Source organism: Rutidosis leptorrhynchoides, chromosome 4 (assembly GCF_046630445.1).
Source record: "Rutidosis leptorrhynchoides isolate AG116_Rl617_1_P2 chromosome 4, CSIRO_AGI_Rlap_v1, whole genome shotgun sequence".
Lineage (NCBI taxonomy): Eukaryota > Viridiplantae > Streptophyta > Magnoliopsida > Asterales > Asteraceae > Rutidosis > Rutidosis leptorrhynchoides.
In genome coordinates, this window is record NC_092336.1 from 620544930 (window position 1) to 620557219 (window position 12290).

The window sequence follows — 12290 nt, forward strand, 5'->3', positions numbered from 1 at the left end:
CTTAAATAACATAAATATAAATGTTAGTGAAGTTAATAAAAGTTAGATAATTTCTTACCTTGATTAGTGACGTGTGCTTGCTTAGATAAACCTTGATTATACGGCGCACTTCGTGCTGATAACGTGTTATATTTCAGTAGGCTTATAACTACCTTTAGTGGCCTGGTTCAGTATATTCAAATTGAAAGAACCATTAAAAGAGAGATGTGTTGTAGAAGATATAGGAGAGAAAGAGGTTGAAGAGGTGTGATGTATTTAATGTATATGTATGTTTTTGTAACTTACATTATGCACATATATATAGTACAAATTTTACTATCCATATTTGACTAATTACCATCCATATTTAACTACTAAATTTACAACAATATATATATATATATATATATATATATATATATATATATATATATATATATATATATATATATATATATATATATATATATATATAACGTGTATAACGATAACTAAAAAGTGTAGGCATCGATGTTAACATCAGTGGATTAAAATAATACTCAGTGTTACTGTAGAGAGTATTTGGTTAATGATGAAGTTAAGTGTAATGGATATATGGGGGCATAAAAATCGTTATTGATGTGCGTGTTATTCTTCCGTGCCTCTCTGAATACTTGAAATAACATTAAGAATTAAAATTGTGGGGGTAAAAAGGTAAAAGTAGCAAAGTGGGCATCTAAGCTAAAGTTGGGTTGGGGCATCAAGGGTGCACTTTTAAAAGCAAAAGGTACCACCCGTGCCTGCACACATTCTCTTCCACCATATACTCGTATCCTTTTTTACCTTCATTTTTAGGCATTTCTAGTATTTTTGGAGATCGGTTTTGTCAAAATCAGGGGCATTTTCGTCAAAATACTAACTCTCTAGTTTACCTTTATACCCTTCTTGTGTGTGTATTTTTTGTGCACTTTTTCGTTTCTATGATTGTCGTTAGCCTGACGGTATCTAGATGACCTAAATATATAGTTGTGATTTCTAAGTTGGTAAGTAGATAAATATATGTATATATGATCATGTGTATATTTTTCGAAAGGTAAATATGCACGCTCGATACGTTTAAAGAGGTTTAAGGATCTTAGAACTTAGCTCTCCGGTCCGGCTACCGTGAATAACCCTGACCGACATGATGATGTCGGCGGGGTGGCTAAGTGGTTAAATCCACCTTCGATAACGGTTGTCGATCAGAAGGCCCTAAACGAGGTTGTAGGTACCAGCCATTAAGAACTAACCTGTTAGATAATGTGGACGATCACGTATTGTAGGTTACGTAAAGTGTGTTACGTGATCTCTTCTAAAGAATGACGATTAGGGTTAGCATATATAGGCAAACCCTAATTCTAGAATCATCCATGATTGTGGTAATCCTTTCCACAACTAACTCTCCTGTATCTCGGATATAATTATGGAAAAGATTATCGAACTTGGTTAACAAGTAACCGCCATACCGAGAACAAAGTATTCAATACACTACCGCATACCGCATAGAGTCCATGCGCATGCACCTACTAGGGCGAATAGTCTGCGTATGTACAGCATGCGCTTGCGGGTCGCGGTATCATTAATATATTCACCGAAAAAATCTATAATTTTGGAGTGAGGCATATGAACAGATGAACTTATTGTAATTTTTAAAAGTTAAAAATTTCACGATGATATTTCAATAGGATATATAATCTTTAGCGGGTATTGTAGTTAATTTTTTTTTTGTTCGTAGAGGAAACTTCACATCGACAATCACATTGAGTCCCTGCATGTTGTTTATTATTATTATTATTATTGTTATTATTATTATTATTATTATTATTATCAATTATCAATCTTACAATACACAGACAGCGGCGGAACTTGAACTCGGATACAAGTGGGGCGGGTGTATTTTTTTTTTTTTTAAATCTTTCATATGCAACAGAGACGAACACTAAATAAACCTTATTTTTTAGTAAATTTTTTTTAGTGTAAAAATTTTTGTTTGTAAAATCCCGGGTGGACGGATACTCAATTTGGGTTACTCTATGTTCCGCCTCTGTATGCGCGCACATACACACACACAGATTCAGAAATAAGGTCATCCCAATAATTTAAAAGGCTCTAGTCAAAAATAAATATGGATCCTTTGACAATTTTTTATTTAATTTACTTAAGTATTCGACAATTATTTTATTGCAATAACATTCTATACCATGACATTAACTTCCTGTTACTCCACACATATTGCTATATCGTCATTATTATTCTTATTATGCTTTTTTCTCTACATTTAGTTATGAGAGAATATTTAAATTATTGTTTAAAAATTATACAATAACAATAATTTTCTTTATTAGCTAGGAAACCCCCGGCGTCATTAACTCCATATACTAATAGTGTAAGGTACGTGTGCCGTTTTCCTTGTGTTGAAGGATATGATAATGAGTAATCCCAGGGCCGTCTCGCTAATTTCGGTGGTCATGTTCGAAACTTAAAAAGGGTCCCTATAAATGTTAAATTTTTCAATATGTATAATATATAATACTATGATAGTGTAATCAGTAGAATGAAAAAATTTCAAAACAGCCGTTGCAAAGTGTTATGCTCAAATAGTTGTCATCTCGTTATCGTTACACTATTGTTTATCTAAAACCGTAATCCTAGGGTAACGAAGTAATTGGTCAACTCTTTATAGTCAATACTCACATTATATTGTTTTTAATACCTATAAACGTCAATATATTAAGTCTTTCTTGTTAGATGATAGACCGCAAGTAAGATTTTCCGTTACGATGTACTAATATTTAGCTAGGATCTGACCGAAGTAAATTGTATTAGTAAATTGTGTTAGAGTTAAATGCATTTTTCGACATTTCAATATGATATCTGATAATAGCAACATAATAAGATCACCCTAATTTTGATAAATAAAAAAAGAAGCAGCAAAGTAAGCGGGTCAAGTAGAGATGACAATAGATGTTCCATATACGAATATCCACCCGATCCGATACATTTATAATGGATATGAATGATGTATATAGACGAGTAATGGATATGGATATGGATGATTAAATATTTCGCGGATCGTATATGTATGACAATTTATCACCATAGATATATCCGCTAGCATCCGAAATACATATGTAGAAACATATATACGTTAACTACATATCGATATACATATACATATAACATACAAAATTTTAAACATGTGTAATAAACTAAAAGCATACAAAGTATACATTTACATTCATTATAATCTATATTTAATTGTCAAAATCGTCGTTATATTTTTTTTGAAAGGCAAGACCCCAAATTGAGGTTGGTGAAGATTGAACCTGAGTCTCCTTTGGAGATTTCCAAGCACCCAACCACTCAACCACCCTTTTGGGGTTAAATTCTTCGTTATATTAACATGGTAATTAATATCCAACACATATCTATTAACCCGGTTAATTCAACGGATATGGATATGGATATAGTTGTGATTAATTCAACGGTTAATTCAATGCGCAATTCAACCGGTACCAAGTCTCGCGCTCAGGGGGCTTGATTACCCGAGGTTTTACCTTCTATGGGGAGCCAATGTGCTCGTTCATAGGAGGGTTTCCTTGCTTACAAAAAAAAAAAAAAGACTGAAATTAAATGGATATGAAAATAAATACAAATAAATGGATATAGATGTGGATATGACATCAATCCGAGTCACCGCATCTCTAGCGTCAAGTCAAATAGTCTTCGCAATGTACATACCATGGCAGGAATATCTAATTCTCATTCTAGTACTAATTCTCATTCTAATTTTAATTCTAATTCTATCTAATCATACATGAAAGCGAACCGAGAATGTCAAACTAATCTTAGCCCCTCCCACTCAGATAACGAACTATAAACTTTTTGTATTCGATCTCTAATATTTTCATAAAGATTTAGGTCGAATAGTGTCCCTTTCAATCAATTTGGACATGCTTTTCCTGCTATCCACTTCTTTGGTAACTTTGTGCTAAAAGTTATAGGTGTGATAAGTGGGCTGAAATGTAAGCTTTGGTGCATACAAATCAAGTCAAGAAAAAATAATTGACAATTTAGTTAATTTAAAGAAGCCCATAACTAATTAGTCATGCCGGTTTTGTGGTCCGCTATATTGCTAGGTATTATATATATTACTAGTTTTTGAGCCCGTGCGTTGCACGGCTACTCAAAATCTGTTTGAAGATTAGTTACATAAAAACATAATTTTTTCTCTAGCGATCTTGGTTCACAACAATGACATACAAATGAATAACGACACAATACTGAATATGTGTCGTAAGTGTTTTACTATAATTAAACATGTTTTTCTAATTGGGTAGTTACAACAATCTCTTAATTACCCGTACTAAATTGCTCTTATTTTTTTTATTACTTTATTCTCTAATATTGTTATTAATCGTTTATTTAATGGATTTTAATCACAATCATTGAGAATTTGACATGTGTAAATTTCACTTGTCATTAACGCCTTAAAAAATAGTTTTGTTGACAACTAAGCTAAATAAATCTCTTTTTTATATAAGTATATAGATATAGATTATATGTAGATTATGCTGATAGTGTTCTGTTCTAAAGCTACATTCAAGAAGCCTATAACTGTCAAACCTCTATTGTATCCTTTGTTAACGTTTTCCATTTTTATTTAGGTTTTCGTTATTTTTGACAAAAAAAAAAAAAAAAAAAAAAAAAGGTTAAGAACCCATTCTCTCAGTCTCCCCATATAATATGAGAAAGTCCCCTCTTAAAAAGAAAAGTTTATAATACAATGTAAGGGGAGATGTTAGAAACATAATAATAAGATGGAACTATTTTGAACTTTATAGAGATAGAGATCTAAAAGGCAATATATATAGAAATTGTTGTAAATTTAGTAGTTAAATATGGATGGTAATTAGTCAAATATGGATAGTAAAATTTGTACTATATATATGTGCATAATGTAAGTTACAAAAACACACATATATATTAAATACATCACACCTCTTCAACCTCTTTCTCTCATATATCTTCTACAACACATCTCTCTTTTATTGGTTCTTTCAATTTGAATATATTGAACCAGGCCACTAATGGTAGTTATAAGCCTACTGAAATATAACACGTTATCAGCACGAAGTGCTCCGTATAATTAAGGTTTATCTAAGCAAGCACACGTCACTAATCAAGGTAAGAAATTATCTAACTTTTATTAACTTCACTAACATTTATATTTATGTTATTTAAGTTATATATGGTCGGTTATACCGCCTGAATTATATTTATGTAATCTAACTTTTATTAACTTCACTAACATTTATATTTATGTTATTTAAGTTATATATGGTCGGTTATACCGCCTGAATTATATTTATGTAATCTAACTTTTATTAACTTCACTAACATTTATATTTATGTTATTTAAGTTATATATGGTCGGTTATACCACCTGAATTATATTTTCTGTAATCTAACTCTTATTAACTTCACTAACATTTATATTTATGTTAATAAGACCTCATGATTGTACGCAACACGTCATTTGACAACACGGTACTTTATGTACGCAACACGTCATTTGACAACACGGTACCATGGGTCGAGATTAATTTCGATCAATACGAATACGATGGGGTCTTTATATGTTATCTAACATTTATGATTACTTATGCAATTAATCATTATTTATTTCATGCATACTAATGTTTATTCTTAAAAGTAAATCTTAAAAGTTAAAATAAGAAAAAATAGTTTGTATTTTTATTAAAAGTAAATCTTAAAAGTTAAAATAAGAAAAAGTAGTTTGTATTTTTATTAAAAGTAAATCTTAAAAGTTAAAATAAGAAAAAGTAGTTTGTATTTTTATTAAAAGTAAATCTTAAAAGTTAAAATAAGAAAAGTAGTTTGTATTTTTATTAAAAGTAAATCTTAAAAGTTAAAATAAGAAAAAGTAGTTTGTATTTTTATTAAAAGTAAATCTTAAAAGTTAAAATAAGAAAAAAAAATCTTGTCCTTTATATTACTCATACGCGTTTTGATATAGTGACTTTATTCGTTAACGTCAACTAACGACGTTACAACGGTCATATATACATAACGGTTGTTAACGTCAACTGACGACGTTACAACAACTATATTTTTCAAATATAAAATAAACATCTACGTTTTCACATTTTCACAAATCAATCTTCATTTTTCAGATTACTACTCTCAAAAAGTTTTTGTAAAAATGATTCACACAAGGATGATTTTTCCTATTGTATTGGTCATATTAACTATCATCATTGTTGCTAATATACCACCGGGTGAACCTATATTCTATCCTGCCCTTGTGGTTTTATTATTTGTAATCATACCATTATTCTGTTGTTTGCTACTTATGAATTTAAAATGATTCTAATTTCATTTTATTATTTGTCTATGAATAGAAGTTGATTATGATTATGATTTATGTTATTCATCTTTTTGATAATAGAAAATGTCGAATTTGAAAAGGCTTAAATTTGCTCATTTAGAACAAGTGGGAACAACTACTTAACATGGGTTATGAATGTAGAAAAACATCTCGAATCAAACGGTATTTTAGAAACCCTGAATGAAAATAACAATTATTCCGAACAAGAGAAAGCAATAGTAAGTATTTTTCTTAGCAAACATATTGACGAGTCCTTAGAATCTACATATTATATGATCGAAAATCCAAGTGTATTATGGAAAATACTCAAAGATAGATACGATATTAATTATCAAAAAAAAAAAAAAAAATAACGGTGATCCATGAAAGAATAAAATTAAAGATATTAGTAGACGCTCTTATAAGAATTCCGGAGATTCTTATTAATGATCTGGTAACGTGGATCATCAGTCTAGTATTTCTTGAATACATGAACATCTTGTTTAGCTCTACAAATACGTCCCAAAAGAAAAGAAAACGAGAGTGAATCTGTTGACAAATCTTGATTAAATTAACCCTGAGCTACCTTGAGACTTGAATGGTTTGAATTTTCTAAGATGCCTAGTTTTTTTTTATGTATCACTCATAAATAAATGGTTTTAGACCATAACACATATGTTTTATTAAGTGTTATCTTTTATGTACTTCAGATTATAACTTGTTTGCAGGTAATATAATTTGATTATCTTGCTGAAATATAACTCGTTATTTGCTTATCTTATTTGAAGTTTTAGTATAAATCCTGCTGAAATACAACATCAATTAAATGGGAAAGACCTATGTATTGCAGATAGTAGTAACATGCACACTATGATCAAATCTAAGAAATATTTCATTGATTTAAATCAATTAAAGGAATTATAAATACTATATCAGCTCTTGCAAACTTGATATAAGGAACGAAAAAGGCAAAATTTCATATTACCAAATGGTACGAATTTTTTGGTAAACAATGTCTTGTTTTCTCCCAAATCAAAGAGAAATTTGTTAAGTTTCTCTGATATATATCATAATGGATATGATTATCAGTCAATGATAATCGAAAATGAGAAATATCTATGTAGCACCGAAAAGCGCATATGATAAAAAGCGCATATGATGAAAAGTGCAGCGCATAGGATTAAAAGCGCATATGATAAAAAGCGCATATGATGAAAAGCGCAGCGCATATGATTAAAAGCGCATATGATAAAAAACGCATATGATGAAAAGCGCAGCGCATATAATTAAAAGCGCATATAATGAAAAGTGCATATGACGAAAAGCGCAGCACATATGATTAAAAGCGCAGCACATATGATTAAAAGCGCATATGGTGAAAATGATATATGATGAAAAGCACATATGGTGATTAATGAAAAGCACATATAGTGATTAATGAAAAGCACATATAGTGATTAACGAAAAACACATATGGTGATTAATGAAAAGCACATATGGCGATTAATGAAAAGCACATTGAGAAATAATCACCAATGTTTCTTGAAAGAATTCAAGGGTATATATATGGACCAATTCATCCATCATGTGGACCATTTTTCTAATAGACGCATCTAACGCATGGTCTCATGTTTGTGTGTTATCAAGCCTTAATATGGCATTTACAAAGTTTCTTGCACAAATTATTAAATTAAGAACACATTATTCTGATTACACCATTAAAAGGATGAGACTTGATAATGCTGGTGAGTTAACATCTCAAGCTTTTAATGATTATTATATGTCTACAAGGATTGTTGTTGAACATCCAGTTGCTCATGTGCATACACAAAATTGGTTTAGCTGAATCAATAGATAAACGCTTACAGCTAATAACTAGACAATTAGAAATGAGTACAAAACTCTCAATATTTATATGGGGACATGTAAATTTATATGATGTGACATTAATTCACATTAAATCAAGTGCAAGTTATAAATATTCTCCATTACCAACTTAATTTTGGTGGAGACCGAATATTTTTCATCTTAGAACATTTGGTTGTGCAGTGTATTTTTAATTGAACAATCACAACAAATGGTTCCTCAAAGAAGGATTGAAATATATGTTAGATATGAAACATCTTCAATCATAAGATATATTGAACTCATGACGGGTGATATTTTTACAGCAAGTTTTGTCGATTGTCACTTTAATGAAACATTGTTCCCTATATTAGGGGGAGAAATGAAATATAAATAAAATGATGTTTCATGGTGTGAACATCAATTAAGGAATATTGATCATCGCACAAAAGAATGCGAAAAGAAAGTTCAAATATAATGCATATGCAAGAACTTGCAAATTAATTACTTTATGCATTTAAAGATACAAAAAATAAGTGACTAAATCATATATACCAGTAGTAAATGCTTCAGCTAGAATTGAAATTACAAAAACTGGCAATAATGTCACTTATGAGTCTTTGCTACGGCAGAAACGTGGGAGACCAATTGGTTCCAAAGATAAAAATGCTCGAAAAAGAAAATCAGCTGATAATGAGGTAAAAGAAAGTGTTCAAGAAGAACCACAAATCAATACTCCTTCTGCAGAGGATATTGATAAATGTAAATACATAAATTGCAATAAATTATGCAATATTATGAAACTGAAATGAAATGAAAAATCTTGATGAGATATTTTCATATAATGTTACAATGACATCATGAATAAAGATGATGATCTGGAACCAAAATCTGTCATTGAATATCAAAATAGACGTGATTGAACTCAACGGAAAGGAGCAATACGAGCTGAATTAGAATCGCTCAATAAAAGAAAAGTTTTTGGATCAATCGTTATCACTTTTAAAGATGTGAAACAATGGGATACAAATGAATTTTTATCCGAAAAGAAATGTTCAAATGAAGTTACAAGGCAAAACTTGACTTGTAACTCAAGATTTCCCACAAAGACCAGAAATGAATTAGGAGAAAAACTTATCCTCCTATAATGAATACAATTACTTATTAGATACTTAATCAACCTGGTAGTTATTTAAATGCATCTCATGGATGTTGTTACTACTTATCTGTATGGATCACTTAATAATGATATATATATGAATATACCTGAAGGGTTAAGGTATCATAAGCATCTAATGCAAAACCTAATGGAATATATTCCATTAAATCACAAAGATTTCTAAATGGGTTTATACAATCAGGACGTATGTGGTATAATCGATTAAATTACTACTTGATAAGAAAAGGGTATACATATAAACTTATTTGCACGTGTGTTTTATAAAAACAATGTTCGGATATGTGATCATAGCTGTTTATATCAATTATCTTAAATAAAGAAATCTATGAAGCCATTCAACTTCTAAAGAAAGATTTTAAATAAAAAAAAATCAAGTATTACGTTGATTTACATATTGAGCATATAACTAATGACTTACTTATACATCAAACAACTTATACCGAAAAGATTTTAAAATATTTTAATAAGGACAAGACAAAAACCATTAAGTACTCATATGGTTGTTAGATCTTAATATTGATACTAATCCATTTCATCCTCTAGAAGATCATGAAGATCTTCTTGGTTCAGAAGTTTCATATTTTAGTGCAATTGGGGCTCTTATGTATCTTACAAATTATACAAGATCTGACATTTCTTTTGCAGTTAATTTGTTGACAAGGTTCAGCTCAGCCCCTACTAAAAGACATTGGAATGGGATCAAACAAATAGTTTGATACCTTCGGGGAACTACTGATTTATAATTATTTTATTCTAACAACTCGAAACAAGATTTGTTTGGTTATACAGATGCAGATTATTTATCTGATCTACATAAAGCTAAATCTCAAACTGGATATATATTCCTAAATGGAGGCACCGCAATATCATGACGTTCTCAAAACAAACACTTGTTGCAACATCATCAAATCATGCCGAAGTGATTGCGTTACATGAAGCTACTCGGGAATGATTTTAGTTAAGATCAATGATACAAATCATTATTGATTCTTGTGGACTAGAACGCTATAAAAGCCCAACAACTATCTATGAAGATAATACAGCTTACATAGTACAAATGAAAGAAGAGTATAAAAAATGACAGAACAAAACATAAATGCTGACGAGGCGCTAAAGCTATAAACGGTCTTAACGGTCATAAGTTTGATGGAAAAGAATGGTATATTGGTAAGGCTCAGAAAAAGACTGAAAGGGAATATGAATTGAAACAACAGTTTGAGCAAATCATGAAGGAGACTGTAGACAAATCACATGGGTCAAACTTGTACATAAAAGATTTAGATGATACAGTTTCAGATGAAAACCTCAGATTCTTCTCATATACTCAAGATCTCGTAAAAGACAACCAGATTAAAATGAGATACGTTCAATCAACAACTCTGCTGATCTTTATACCAAAGCACTGTTAATCGCTGTTTTCAAAACATACGTTCACAATATTGGCATGAGGCAAGTTCAAAAGATGTGACGACTCAGCGTTGTCTACTTGAGGGGGAGTCAACTCTATGCTGCACTCTTTTTCCCTTAGCTAAAGTTTTATCCCACTGGGTTTTCTTTAGCAAGGTTTTTAACGAGGCAGTATTAATTGCTCTTTAAAAAAATTACCATCCAAGGGGGAGTGTTGTAAATTTAGTAGTTAAATATGGATGGTAATTAGTCAAATATGGATAGTAAAATTTGTACTATATATATGTGCATAATGTAAGTTACAAAAACACACATATACATTAAATACATCACACCTCTTCAACCTCTTTCTCTCATATATCTTCTACAACACATCTCTCTTTTATTGGTTCTTTCAATTTGAATATATTGAACCAGGCCACTAAAGGTAGTTATAAGCCTACTGAAATATAACAGAAATATCATTTTATAACCTGTACATATTATTAATGCGAAAAATGAATGAACTATGATATAGTGTAGTTACCGAGCAATATGTGTGCATTTCTGAACTATATTTCAAGATTCTTCATTTACCATTTTTTGACAATCACAAACTAAAACAAATAGAAAACAAAAAAGTGAACTTGCTATTATAATTCTTAACAATTATGCATTAAGATCCCACAGATACATCATCTTCCACCTTCACCTTGGGCCCACAATAACCATTTTTTACGGGCGTAGCCACCTCAGCCTCCACTTTCACTTTCGGTTTGCAGCAACCACTAATTTTCCCAATTTCCGATCTCCTCTCATGAAACTCCGAGTTTTCCTTCCATACAACACCATTTGAATAAACCTCTTTTTTCCATATCGGAACTGACGCTTTGATCTCATCAATCACAAATTTACAAGCATCTAATGCATCAACCCGATGAACAGATGAAATAGCGACAAACACACTCGTTTCACCCACAGAAACGGGCCCCAGCCTGTGAGCTGCAGCAACAGCATTGAGATCCCACATAGAACGCGCTGATGAACATATGGTGTTAAGGCAACGAATGGCTATTGGTACATAAGCTTCGTATCTTAATTCTACTACAGTCTTTCCATCAAATGTGTCGCGCGTATTGCCATAGAAAGTGGCAATGGCACCACATTGTGGCGAGTGTACGTAATTTGTGTACTTGTTGATGTCAATTTGATGATTTTCTTCCAAGATTTCCACCAAGTTCTTTTCATGTTCACCGGCCATCTTTTTTTATATCCAAAAAATTCTTATGCTTTCTGGAATCGAGAAATCAAGATCAGGGTCAGTATATAGAGAAATTCACTAAGAATTTAACTGTAAGGGGGCCAGATTAGGGTCGTAAAGCACATACAAAATGCTTACTAGAATTAAATGAGAATACAGTATTCACCCAAGTTATCATCAAACTCACCTTAATTTTTTTTATTACTACTATACAATAAAAGTAATCATTT

At 30.9% G+C, this 12290-nt stretch overlaps 1 protein-coding gene across 1 annotated transcript; it reads right to left on the reverse strand.

The window, feature by feature from the left end:
- Nucleotides 1–11475: 11475 nt before the first annotated feature.
- LOC139904503 (molybdopterin synthase catalytic subunit-like) lies at nucleotides 11476–12060 on the reverse strand. The gene has a single exon (XM_071886421.1). The coding sequence runs from the start codon at nucleotides 12058–12060 to the stop codon at nucleotides 11476–11478; it is 585 nt and encodes a 194-aa protein (XP_071742522.1).
- Between the last annotated feature and the right edge of the window lie 230 nt (nucleotides 12061–12290).

What these genes read in the sequence shown, in the direction of transcription:
- LOC139904503 (XM_071886421.1), bottom strand. Translation starts at nt 12,060, where the DNA reads ATGGCCGGTGAACATGAAAAGAACTTGGTGGAAATCTTGGAAGAAAAT.